Genomic DNA, 13901 nt, shown 5'->3' with positions numbered 1-13901 from the left:
TGGCAGTTTCTCTCTTTCTCTGTCTCTGTTACAGGTGCCCCTTCCTTCCCAGCTGCTGTCTCCACCAGGGAGCCGTGCTATCCGCGAGCTCCTGCTGATGACTATCCGTTCACCTCCCATCCGTGCTTTTCCTCACTCCTGCCTGTGGCACTTTCCCCTGGGTGCAGGGGTTGGGGTCTCCCCGGTGCTCGGTGAGTACTGGCACTCCAGATCGAAGCTGGGCTGCGCCCCACTTTCTCTGCCCCTGCCTTTGAGGGTCTCACTCTCGTGGCGTGCCTTTCACCTCCGCCGCCGCGCCTGACACTTCCTCTTCACCTTACTCCTCCCAGGTAGCGGGATCATCCAGTTCTTCTGACTAGAGTCACTTGCGCCCTCAGCTTGTCCGTCCCTTACCCTGGGGCTGCCATTTTCTCGAGTGCCTGTGTGAGGCGCACGTGAACCCACAGAAATATACATCAATAAATCTTTCTCTGGGCTTGCCTCCTCCCGCGTGAGGGTGTGGAAGAAGGCATTTCGCCGGTCCTCGAGTCGCGGTGATGACTGTTACGGAAGATCCCAGCTAGCCTTGCCTTCCGCTGCAGCTGCCACTGTTTCTCTGGGGTCTGTGAGTGATTCCTGTGAGTATCGCTTCTCCTGGGCTTGACCCGGGAAGTGGGACGGATCGGGGGCCAGGGGGCTCGTCCCGGGTCCTCGTGAGTTCTTTGGCACTGACTCGGGCAGCCTGTGCCCGGCACTTTCACTTAGAGAGCCCCCGCCTACCATAGGGTGTGCCTAACTCGCCAGTCTCTGCCACTGGGGTTGCCTTGTCCTTGACTAGGCGGGGCTTGGATCCCACTCACTCACCCGCCCTGGCTGCCTCTCATAGCTGAGCGCACCTCCCTTCACACTCCTTCACTAAGAGCCTCGGCAGGGAGATGGCGCGCGCACTGCACCGCGCACAGTCACCGGGCACTCTCTGTTCTCCATCACAGAACACTTACCTAGTGCGCCACCGAGTTTGTACGTGACACGGTGTATGCCATTATTCAATAATACATATAACTCCCACTGGGTGATTCGAAACTCTTTTATCAACTTCGGGAAACTTTGCCAGCTGAAAAAGTGTCCGCCTGGAGGTCGCCTCCCGAAAGTTCCTGCAAAGGGAAATAAGGTGAACTCTATTTTGTATGTATCCTGCCACCAAAGGGGAGACTCTTGAGGACCACCGACAACAGGGAGAGACCACTGAGGACCACCGATAACGGGGGGAGACCACCGATAACGGGGCAAGACCACCGAGGACCACCGCCAACAGCGTGAAACTCCGTTGAGGAGCCGGGTCAGTGAGAGCAGAGTGAGCCCCTGAGAACCACTGGCAGGCCGGCGAGTCCCCTGGGAACGGGTGTCAGAGATCAGTGCCAGCTGGGGAGACCCCAAAAGTAGTCCAACCAAGGTCTCTTTGAAGATGGTGCCCAGAGAGGGCCAGTGCCAGTAGAGGGACCCCCAGGTGCATGGGAACCACTTCCGGTACGTAGCCTCCACTTAAAAGGGCGTGTGAGTACCTAGACCCTGTGCCAGGACGTGATGCCCCCTCTGGACCCCTGCCAATAGAGGGAGCCACTGGGTGGATAGCGCCAATAGATGTGCCCCCTGCAGTACAGTGCCATCTGAGATTAAGCCTCAAGGAGCTGTGCGGGCAGCACCGAAAAGACCAGCGCCAAGACGTCACATACCCTGCGGACTTGTGCAAACACCGAAGCCACTGGAGGGCCGGTGTCAGGGCCGCACCTTGAGACCCGGTGCCAGGAAAAGGTGCCTAGAGGGAGCTGTAGCAGAAAAAGAGCTCCCTGGCGGTCAGTGGCGGGGCTCTTCTCTCCCCGTCGCACGGGGCAGCAGCAGTCGCTCCCCTGAGGACGTGTGCCACGAGAGGGTCCGCCTGATGGTGCCCGCCCGGAGGAGCCTCATAGGGACCCGAGACTGACGAGTGCCCTCTCAGGAGCCGAGATGGTGTGGGACGAGAGGCTCGCGGCTCTCTTTCGGAAGAATCTCCAATCCACCCTGACCTACTGGAGCGTCTTCTTCAGCTTCGGCCTCTGCATCGCCTTCCTGGGCCCCACCCTGCTGGACCTGCGGTGCCAGACCCAGAGCTCCCTGCAGGACATCACCTGGGTCTTCTTCGCGCAGCAGTCCTGCCTCCTGATCGGAACGGCCACCGCAGGACTCTTCAAGAAGACGTAAGGCGCTTTCCAGCTCACCCACTGGCCCACCTGTCTGCGCTTTTACGCACCACTTTCACCTTCTCCAGTCACTTCCGTTTGTACACATCTTTTCTTCTCCCTCCTCTGACTTGTAATCTCCATTCCCCCATCTCAAGAGACTTAAGAAATTATGCACATCCCCTTCCTCTATCAACTTCTTCCATTGTGTCGCACCTCTTTCTCATCCACGGCCTACTTTTAACTTTACTCAGTAATTCCACCTGCTTCCGTCTTTGCGCGCCTTTCCCAGCTTTGCGCAACACTTTCACCTTCTCCAGTGACTTCTCTCTTATGCAGCTCTTCTCTATGAAGCACTTCCATCTTTCCGCCCCCTCCGTCTCCACGCACCAGTTCCACCTTCTCAAGTCACTTGCATCTTCACGCACCGCTTCCACCTCCGCCAAGATGCGTTACACGATGTGCTTTGCAGCAGTCACATTAACCTCTATGCCAAAACTGTGACTAGACGTATGACAGATGTCTTCAGCAAGTGCATAGCCATCAGGTAGGGTTAATTTACTATCATTATTATTATCCCCTGAATTTTGCAGCCCACGCAAAGATCTACGCAGCAGGTGCTTAACCCCGCACCACATTTTAAAATGCAGCCTCTTTGTGGCCAATGAAGTAAGCCAGAACAGATTTACAGTCACGTTTGTCCGTGTTGCCAATTTCTTTGTGACAGATTTTTTAAAAGGTAAATATATACGTTCACTCTAAGGGTCCGCTTTTCATGACTTTGCCCCTCGTGACCCCACCTTATACCTTCATTCCCAGTTTATTGATTCTCGCTCCCGAAGTGAAACATTTTAGATTCCAATTCTGATTACAGCTTCAGTAGTCTGCAACTTGTTTACACCAACACAAGCTCCTTGCTTCGATGCTAACTGCGTGTGTGTTCCTTTGCACATCATATACACAAACGCACGTGCGCTTTTCGAACCTTTCACGAGTCTGTGGACTCTTTGGTCTTCACGCACTTCTTGACCTTAGTCACATTCTCACAAAGTGTTACATCCACGCTAAGGCCAGTCTTTCATTACGGCGATATTTTGTTTCCGCGTGCGGTGACTTGCTACACAGAGAATAGCCATCTAAGTGTTCCATTCATACATCTTCGGGTGCGGGGACGCCTTTCTTGTTTCCAACCCTGTGCTTCGATCTGGGTGGGACCGCCACACACGCCGAGGGAACGAGTTAATTTGTAGATTTATGTAGCGCAGCTTCAGGGGCGGCTGGTGACATTTAAAAGTGGTGGGCGTAAACTAATTTGCATATTGCACCGCAGCGAGCGCAGCGAGCGAGCCCGAACCACCTTGCATCCATCCATACATCATTCATGCATCCACCCATCCATCCATCCACCCACCCACCCACCCATCCATCAATTCTGCATCCATCCTGCATCCATCATTCATTCATGCATCCACCCATCCATCCAGCATCCATCATTCATTCATGCATTCACCCATCCATCCATCCTGCATCCATCATTCATTCATGCATCCACCCATCCATCCTGCATCCATCCATCATGCATCCATCCATCCATCCATCCACCCATCCATTCCTGCATCCATTCCTGCATCCATTCATGTGTCCACCCATCCTGCATCCATCATTCATTCATGCACCCATCCACCCATCCATCCTGCATCCATCATTCATTCATCCACCCATCCACCCATCCATCATTCATTCATGCATCCATCCATCCACCCACCCATCCATTCACCCATCCATCATCCATTCCTGCATCCATTCATGCATCCACCCATCCATCCTGCATCCATCATTCATTCATGCACCCATCCATCCACCCTGCATCCATCCTGCATCCATCATTCATTCATCCACTCATCCTGCATCCATCATTCATGCATCCACCCATCCATTCATCCACCCATCATTCATCCTGCATCCATTCATGTGCCCACCCATCCAGCCACCCATCCTGCATCCATCATTCATTCATGCACCCATCATTCATTCATGCACCCATCCATCCATCCTGCATCCATCATGCATTCATGCACCCATCCATCCACCCTGCATCCATCCTGCATCCATCATTCATTCATCCACCCATCCTGCATCCATCCTGCATCCATCATTCATTCATGCATCCACCCATCCATTCATCCACCCATCATTCATCCACCCATCATTCATTCATCATCCATCCATCCACCCATCCTGCATCCATCATTCATTCATGCACCCATCCATCCACCCTGCATCCATCCTGCATCCATCATTCATTCATCTACCCATCCACCCATCCTGCATCCATCCTGCATCCATCATTCATTCATGCATCCACCCACCCATTCATCCACCCATCATTCATCCTGCATCCATTCATGCATCCACCCATCCTGCATCCATCATTCATGTATTTTTATGACCATATAACTTGCACACAGCTTGTCAGTGTTTAATACCAGTCTCGAACCTTGTACTCAAGCACCAATGATACATGATTAATAAAAATTGTTTTTAAAAACATGTATTTATTCAACACCAATTTCACACCTTAGTCGGAACATCATTTTTATTTGTTTTTTAAAATATCTATTTATTTAACACCAAAGTAAGTCATGTATACATTTTTATGGTTCGATAAGAGGCTCGAACCTGGTTTCCCAGCACCAAAGTCGGCCGTGCTATCCGCCAGGGGTTATGTAACCGGGCTATGTAGTGACCAGCCAATCCTGCGCCAGGATTGGCTGGGGGGGCACCATGACTCCTCGCCCAGTCGCCCTGTGTAACCCCGGGGGCTGCGGCCCGCCCCCTGGTCCTCTCTCTAAGGGGGAATTCACAAGAAAACGATCTGCGCATGCGCGGGCATGTTTGTGCCCAAAAATACACTTGCGCAGCTGCAGCAGCCCGATCCTCTCCCCCCCCCCCCCCCCTTGCGCACTCCGGGAAGGTCGGGTGTCTCCCGGTTTCCCGGCCGGCAGATAGCGCGATTTTTAAAAATAATTGCGTTTGGCTTCTAGTGAGGACGTGGTGGGTCCATGGGGCTTAGTGGGGCTTCGCCCCTACGCCCCAATGGACGCACCGCGCCTGCGGCCTTATCAAATCACCTCTGGGGTGTCTAAGCGCTGGCCATGTTCACGGGGAGAGGAAGTGATTTGCCTAGAATCACGGGATGCTGGGCCGACGCCAATACTCAAACCGGATCCTCGGCTGCTCTGGCGCTGCGCCACACCCACACCCTATATTACAGGCATTATTGCTTCCTAATGGAGGGTTCGTTTCGAACCTAAACATTAAATATGCAGCACTCAACAGGACACGGGGAGAGGTTGGAAGTTTCACACAGGAAGACTGTGTTCCGACAGGGGGCACTTTTGGGTGCATTTAATGAGCACCTCTGTGTATGAGTAGGCGTTGAGCGTGAAATTAGCTGAGAAACAACAGAGCACTGTACAAAAAAAGCGAGTGGAGAACAATAGCCAGTCCAAGTAATAATAACAATTTCCAAGTGCTATAAATAACCGGTAGAACAACTACCTCCTTTAACGCACTGAATTTACCGACCTCGTAAGATCTGAACGCTGTGTTCTTCTTGTGAGAGCTCAAACTGGTGACCTCTTCATCACGCCTGCCACACATGTTAAACTCACGCAGCCACCCTGCTTGCCTGGTTCGTGAAAAAGCGATGCCAGAGAGGTGTATTTTCTTATACCAGATGAATCGCCCAGTCTAAGAGAAACATAAAACGGGGGTAAAAAATGTTCGAAAGGATGAAAAGACGTAAACGTCAGAGGCTCTTAGAAGCCTCACATCTTGTGATGACATCACTTAGTGATAACATCGAACCAACCAGCTCAAAATCGGCAGAATGAGCACATACATGTTTATATGAGTAAGTAGGTTTTGGAGTCAGCTAAGGTGGTCACAGGCTTTGATGTTAGTGTTTCCTGGTTTAGGGTCGGACAGTCTTATAGGGCATCTTGGCAGTGCCAGAAGTCCTGGTTTGATAGGTCAGTGTTTGGACTGTTTTTTGGTTGTATGTGGACCTGTGTTTTGGTTTGGTGAACGTTTTATACAGTTGATGTCTCTGATATTACCACAAACATTGTCTGCAGCAAGCACAGCTGCCTGCAAGCTCCTGTACTTTGCCAACCATCTATTCAGAGTGCCATTACAACTCCAAAACTACCCTGAATTGCAATTGAGTACCACTTTTAGTTTTATCTATCTGATTCACTAATGGGGTCTACTTTTATTTTGGTGCCTGGATCTATGTTCTGCCTGAGCCTGCCACAAGGGGGGGCTATTACAGCTGTGATTCACCTGGTCCTGGTACCCCACCATTTGTCCGGAACCCCCAGCCAAGAAAAAGAAGAAAGGTTCAGAACTAATGTAGGTACCCCGACCATCAATAAGGAGAACAATTCAGCCGCAGCCCCGGGGTCCCCCATAATTACTCTGATTCAGGGGAAACTACGTATTTAGCCTCATTTGCAAGTAATTTTAAAACAGTGTTGCAGCCCTTGCTCCATAATTTACTAGAACGCATTGAGAAGTTAAATAAAAGTTCAATGAGAGGTTTACAGTCCAAATTGGAGACCTTGGAAACAGCTGTTGCTAATTTGAACACTTTATGAATCGGGAATGTGGGAAGATTACATGGTCACCTATTAAAGGGTACCTAGAAGGCCCATTCTGAACGAAACGTCCACATTAGGTATCATTGGCACGCCTCTTTCAATCCTTGAAATAATTCTAAATCCAACGGGGCTTCAGGGGGAAATTAAGGACATACGTGCGTTCCTATGAGAAAGGTAAACACAAATGTGAACCCTTGTAATGACAGACCACTTGGGAAAGTGGGGATGCCTTCCTCTTCCACTCAGGTGTCACTTACCGCTGTGGCCGGCCCCTCTCTTAGCAAAGACGGTGATCAGAGGGCTCATAGCAGTCCTTTACCCACTCGGATGAGGTCAGTGGCAAATAGTTTAAGATTGCAGCTCCTTCCAGAATCTACATCACTGGTGGCAATTCTGGTAGATGCTCCCCCACTGGGGCCGGGCGTGGTAGAATCCACTCCCAAACATCCGCAAGGTTACACTCTGGACTAATGGCCAATTGGAGGAAAGGAGGCACTTGTCTACTCACTTCATCATGGGTAGAAGAGTGGGTAGGTAGAACTGAGGGAGAAATCGACCGAGGGGTATTGCATCATCATCAACTCCGTCTAGCCGGACATAGTGTGGATGCTAATACAACAGGCATCTAACACTAGATCTTTCCCAGAAGGAATTAAAATGTTACCACTAAGTTTCTTCTATCCGCTAGAAGACTCACACCCTATCAGGAATACTAGAATCCCCTTAAGGTGGCAGAGAGATCAGGGAAGAAGGGTACTGGGAGCTCCCATACAGAAGACCAATAGATTTATTCTCCTGAGTTCTCTAGTTAATAATGACTGATTTGTCCCATGCCCACTAATTTGTCGCAGGAGTGGGATATGATGGAGACTGAAAGGAGTTGTCACTCCGCTAATTTGGTTTCCTCTCTAGGTCCACCTTTGAAGGTAATGAGCTGAAACATAGCAGGGTTGAGTAATAAAAGGGCTAATGAGAGGTGGCGTAGTATATTAACAGGAAAGCATAAAGTGGACTTACAAGAAACTTGGGACAGAGAAAACTCCTTTTTTTGGATGGGTATACCTACTTCTCCACAGCTCTACGTCACAGTTGGGTAGAGCCAGACGTGTAACGCCCAGAGGGCTCAAAGGGCTTCAGCCCCCCGTCATCCGTGTCAGCCCGGGCTGAGACAGCTTCTCTCTACACACACAGGCAACTCTTGTGCAGAGCTGCTAAGGGCTGGCTGGTCTGGTGTCTTATCGCAGTGTCACTCGAGTATTTCACAGGTCCTTAAAAGACCATTTACTTGATAACGAGGCTTTGTTGTTTTTTCACTCACTCCTAGAGCCCCTGTATCTCCACTATGCCTATTCCTTAAAGTTGCAAATTACTTTTACCGGCACAGTATGAGATTGCATTTCTTGAAAAGTAACTTTTGGCTTTTTTTTCTGCAGTTTTATCAGCTCGGTCTCCACCCGAAGGTATTGAGGCACTTTTGCATGCGCACCAGTTACATTATATAAGGACACATTGCTGGAAGTATTAGCCCCCCCCCAAAAAAATTGGCTCTACATTGCTGAAAGTATTAGCCCCCCCCCTGAAATTTGGCTCAGCATTCCTGGACGTGTTAGCCCCCTGCTCCCCCCCCACCACCCTCGAAATTTTGGCTCTAGTTGTGTCTCTGGGTAGAGCTAAGAGTGGCTTATTCACTCTGGTATCCATAAACTTTACACTAAAGGGAGAGGTGTGGCGCCGCGGCCAGGGCGACTGACGCTGGAATCTGGGGATCAGGGTTCGATCCCAAGGCTTGCTTAATCTTCCCGACGGCCCCCAGCGCCTAGAGAGCCTAACGGGTGATTGTGCGCTATACAAATGTGGATTATTATTATTATTAAACAGGTTATCGCTGTCTGCTGGCGGTCCAGCTGAATTCTAAACAAGTGCCTTCTTTATTAGTTGTAAACTTGTATAACTCCTTTGTACAGTCTAAATCTGCAGAACATTTGTTGGTTTTAAAGTCTTTCTTAGATCCTATGTGATAAGACATAACTCACCTTATTTGGTCATTTTAGTTGGAGATTTGAATATTCACTAGTGCCAATCAGTGTGTCACTTAGATGATGAATCGGGTCTGGATGACCTTAATAATTGCCACTTCAAGCATACTAGTCAAGGGGACCTGCTCAATGATACTACTGCCGATTTTAATTTGGCACACGTTGTGCAATATAGAGAGGAACTTTTAAGGGTGGATGTTCCAATTCTATTATTAATTATATATTCATCTTGTCCTTCTTAGTTCAATTGTGGTTGCATTTTGAGGTCAAATGAAGTCAGGTTAGTGAGCACAACCCCTTATTTTTGATTTTGGAATGGAGAACAGGAGAGGCAGTCAGTTTTACAGTAGAACCTAGGAATAGTGATATTCTACCACATGACCAAGCACGCAGATTGAAGTGGAGGAAGGCACATTTGGACCTATTTTTGAATAATCTACAGACTTAGGCCCTCATTAGGATAGCGTTTTTTCCGCATCCTCCGGGCCGGCGGAAGAGTCCGCCGGCCCGGAGGATGCGGAAAAACCGCTGCGGAGCCTTCACAGACCCCCGCCAGATTAGGATGGCTGGGGGGTCAGGAAGACCGTCCGCAGCTTTTCCACCGCGGTCGCTTTCCGACCGCGGCGGAAAAGCTCTAACATGTCTGGCGGTGTCTATCAGACACCGCCAGGCATATTAGGATGTCAGCATTTCTATGCCTTTCCACTGCGGCATTTCCGCCGTGAAAAGGCATACGGACTTTTGTTTGGGGGCCCGTTGCGGGTCCCCAGGGGTGAAGGGGGGTGGGGGGTGCACATGGGGGGTACCAAGGTACCCCCCTGCATTTGCGTGCACGAAGCGGCAGGCACCTCGAGGTGCCTGCCGCTTTGTGCATGCAAATGCACTGCTTTCATTTTTAACCTTGCGGCGGGTGCTGCTTGAAGTAGCACCCGCCGCAATGTTAAAAATACAGGATGTGACCGCCACCCTGGCGGTCACATCCTAATTGCACAGGAGGGACCGCCGCTGCCCCTGCGGACGGTCCCTCCTACTCTGGGGTGGTGGACGGACGCAGGTCCGTCCGCCATCCTAATCGACCCCTAAATGTGGCCATGATATTAGACTTTGCTTATAGTCCTTATTAAGTGCCTTCAATTGAATTTGTGTGCATGTTGCAAATAGCCTGGTGAGAGTGGAGGGTACATTTAAGCCTAGGGGAGAGAAGTGGTTCGACCATAATTGGTCTAAAGCAGACCAAAACCTTCTTATAGATTAAAAAACAATTCCAGGAACAAATGTAAGATTAGTATTTGGAGGAAGAAATATAAACAGGCTTTAGCGAATCGAAGAAAATAAATTAAAGAGCAAGCATGGGATCAACTACTTCAGGCTAATGTTTTAAAAAAGAGTGGTAGTTTCTGGGAATTTTTTAACCGCTCCTTCTTTAATGGGGTCTCCAATAGCATTTTAGATTGCATTGTAATGCCAAAGGTGTGGGTGCCACATTTCTTGGGGATATATGGAAATGTGACAGTGGATTTCCCCAATAGCACCCTGATATTGCCTAGAGGCGATTATCATTTGATTTTCACTGAGGGGGAAGTATCAGAAGCCATTTCCACCATGTCTAAGGGTAAGGCGCCTGGCCCTGATGGTTTTGTCTGCGGATTTATACAAGATGAACCCCAAAATGTGGGATAAATATTAACTCACGTCCTGAATGCTTTACCATCCTCCTGATCCAGGTCTATAATTATCCCAGTTTTTAAGAAAGGAGCAAGATCTGATCCACAATGTTTTAGGCCCCTATTCCTCAGACATTCCATGGTCAAGGTAATGGGGAGGGTGATTCTCTCAAGGTTAACCTCTTTGCTGAATCAAAATAATGTTATTTCCTATCTCCACGTCCAGGGAAAGGCATTTTAGATAAATGTCTAAATTTACTATTGATCATCAGGAAATACACTGTTGCCAATAGGGGCATGTTACATCTTGTCTTTATGGATTGAACATCAACTTTCGACAGAGTCAACAGATAGAAACTTTGGCTTCTTTTTAATAATATGGGGGTTGACTGTAACACCATACATTTCTTGCACGAGTTACATTTTGATCTCACAGCAGCGGAGGTACAATCAGACGAGGAGTCTCTCCTCACCCAAAAGAGCACACGAGAGGGTCAGACGCAAATGTATTTTAGCCCCACTCTTGTTTAAGTTATATATCAATGTTAAATTTGGGGGTCTCTAGTTGGCAGAGGTAGGTGCCTTTGACCAAATAGGGACCCTTGGGTCTAGTCAGGGTAACAGGCTACACTTCTAAAATAACCCCTGCTCAACCCCTTGGTAGCTTGGCATGAGCAGACAGGCTTATCTCGGAGGCAGTGTGTTAAGCATTTGTGAACACATACAGTAATATAATTACAGCACTACAGATGGACACCAAACAGGTTGTATATCAAAAATAAGTATTCTTTACATAGGCTTATCACAAGACCACAAACGACAAAAATTCACAATGCTGTACTTTAGAATGGTAGAAATAGCTTAGTTCACTTTAGATGGTAAATGCAACACTTTACATTCAATGTACATTTGGATGCGTACCGCGATACAAACAAAAGAGTTGCGGGGAAGGTGATGCATCGGTTCCTTACATGCAAGAATGGGGATGCGTCGGCTCCTTACTCTGGGGAAGGTGATGCTTCGGTTCCCTACTGCTGCGGAGGGGACGGTGATGCGTCGGTTCCTTACCAGAAGAGCGGTGATGCGTCGGTTCTTCTCTGCGCGGGGAGGTGATGCATCGGTTTCATACTGCGCTTGTGTGGCGAAGTGACTCGCAGCGCCACGATGCGATGACGATCCGGTGCAATGCAACAAAAATGGCATCTTCTTGATGCGACAAAGAAGGGGTGATGCGAGGATGGCCGACGGCCTTGCACCGACTCTGTGAATCTTCTGAGCTGCGACAGGCCCTGAGATATGCTTCTCTGGCGATGCAACAGCGTCTGCTGCAACAGCGACACTCTTCTCCGGTGATGTGTGGTGCTTTGGGTGATGCAATGGCGACAGCGGCGTCCCCCTTACTCAGTGATGCGACAACAGCAGCTGCGGCGGCGACACGCTCCTTCTCCGTGAGTCACGCTTCCAGCTCCCAGCGACACTCTTCTTCTCCGTGAGTTGCTCTTCCGGCTCCCAGCGACATGCAGTCTCTCAGGAGGCCCAGCACAACAGCGGGTACTTCAACTTCCCAGCAAGGGAGTTCAAGGGAGCTGGTTGGTGATGTCTGTTATCCCTGAGACTTCAGCAGGAGGCAAGCTCACTTTCAAAGCCCTTGGAGATCTTCTACAAGATGATGAAAGTTGCACAAAGTCCTCTCTCCTTTCTTTGGCAGTCAGGCAACCACTGCAGGCCAATCCCCCAAACAGCACTCAACTTAAGGATAGTCTCCTTCAGTTTTTCTCTGGTTCCTCTCTTCAGCAAAGGTTCTTCTTGTTTCCAGAAGTGATCTAAAGTTCTGGGGGTTGGGTCCCCTCTTTTATACACAAAAATCCTTTGTCTCTGGTGGCAGAGTGTCTGTGCCTAGTCCAAATCAGTTCTTTGCAGTCCTGGAGCACTTTGTTTACAGGACTCCTTCTCTTCCTTTGATAGTGTTGGCCAGGTACATGAGACACACCACAGGAGGTGGAGCCAGCATCGTGGATGGCAGGCACAACCCTATTCAGGTCCAAGGTGCTCCCCTCCCACAATTCTACATGCAGATGGATCTATTCAAACCCCGGCTGACTCAATCTGTCTCCTGGAATCCTCCAGCCCCTGTCAAACTCCAGACAAGGAATACACAACCTAGCAGAGGCATGCTTGGATAGTTAGGCAAGAAAATACCTACTTTCTAAAAGTAGTATTTTCAAACACAAAATGTTAAAACCGACTTCACTAAAAGATGTATTTTATCATTCTGAGTTCAGGCATACTAAACTCAAATGTCTACCTACTTCACTGAGTCAGGTTGGATTATAAAATGTTATAATCAAACACCCATTCTGGCCTATGAGAACAGGTAGCCTTGCAATAGTGAAAAACGAAAATGGCTGTAATTCACTATTAGGACATGCCACACACATCAGGGCATTTCCTACCTTTTACCTACAATGCACCCTGCCCTTGGACCTACCATATGGGTGACTAATATGCAGAAAAGTGAAGGTTTAGGGGCTGGCAAGTGGGTGCACTTGCCAGTTAACATGGCAGTACCAGACTGCACACAGGTTCTGCAATGGCAGACCTAAGACACACTTTACATGCTGCTTCTGTGGGTGGCACAACCAGGGCTGCAAGCCCACCAGCAGCATTTGATTTACGAACCCTGGGCACACTCAGTGCACTGTACTAGGGTCTGACAAGTAAACCAAAACAGCCAATCATGGAGTCACTAATTCATACATCAATTTACTATTGGGAGCACATGCACTGGGGCACTGAATAGCAGTGGCACAGTGCCCAAAGCATCTATAACCAGCAAAAACATATGAGGCAACTGCAAAAAATGGAAGGGAGACCCACGCCAATGGTGCCAGGTCCAACAATCAACAACTTGGGTCCAGCATTATGTACTGCTTCTAGAGACATCCCTCAGGCTGGGACTCAGTTAATCCCAGCACTTTTATACACAGACGATGCCATGCTGCTAGCTAGAACAGCAGGTGGGCTCCAGCATCTTCTTAATTCTTTCGTAGGCTTAATGAAAACCCTAAAATTGAGCACTAATTATACTAAATCCCATGTTATGGTCATAGGACCCAAAAATAAAAGTCATAAGAAATGTTTTGGGGAAGGTACCGAAGTTACTAGGCTTAAAGCCTTTTCCTATTTGATGAAAGGAGTACATGAGCCCCGCTAGGAAGGACAAACAAGCATTTACAATGCAATGGTCTCGGCATTATTAAAGGTAGAGCTATTGGCATTGCTCATGACTTTTTTTTAATTTTGTTTTAAAATCATAAATAAATGGCATTGTCATTTATATTG

At 48.8% G+C, this 13901-nt stretch overlaps 1 protein-coding gene across 2 annotated transcripts in view; it reads left to right on the top strand.

Moving 5' to 3' along the window:
- Positions 1–854: 854 nt before the first annotated feature.
- The window catches only part of SLC60A1 (solute carrier family 60 member 1), a 344856-nt gene continuing 331809 nt past the window's right edge, over positions 855–13901 (top strand). The window contains exon 1 of one of the 2 annotated variants that reach the window (XM_078644605.1): positions 855–2213. In XM_078644605.1, coding sequence (XP_078500731.1) covers positions 1984–2213 — 230 coding nt within the window. In that variant the 5' untranslated portion in view covers positions 855–1983. Of the gene's footprint in view, positions 2214–2569; positions 2743–13901 lie in introns of those variants that run through there. The other variant, XM_078644607.1, reaches the window with a different exon arrangement.

This window comes from Lissotriton helveticus, chromosome 5_1 (assembly GCF_964261635.1).
Source record: "Lissotriton helveticus chromosome 5_1, aLisHel1.1, whole genome shotgun sequence".
NCBI classification, from domain to species: Eukaryota; Metazoa; Chordata; class Amphibia; order Caudata; family Salamandridae; genus Lissotriton; species Lissotriton helveticus.
This window is presented reverse-complemented; position numbering and strand designations above follow the sequence as displayed.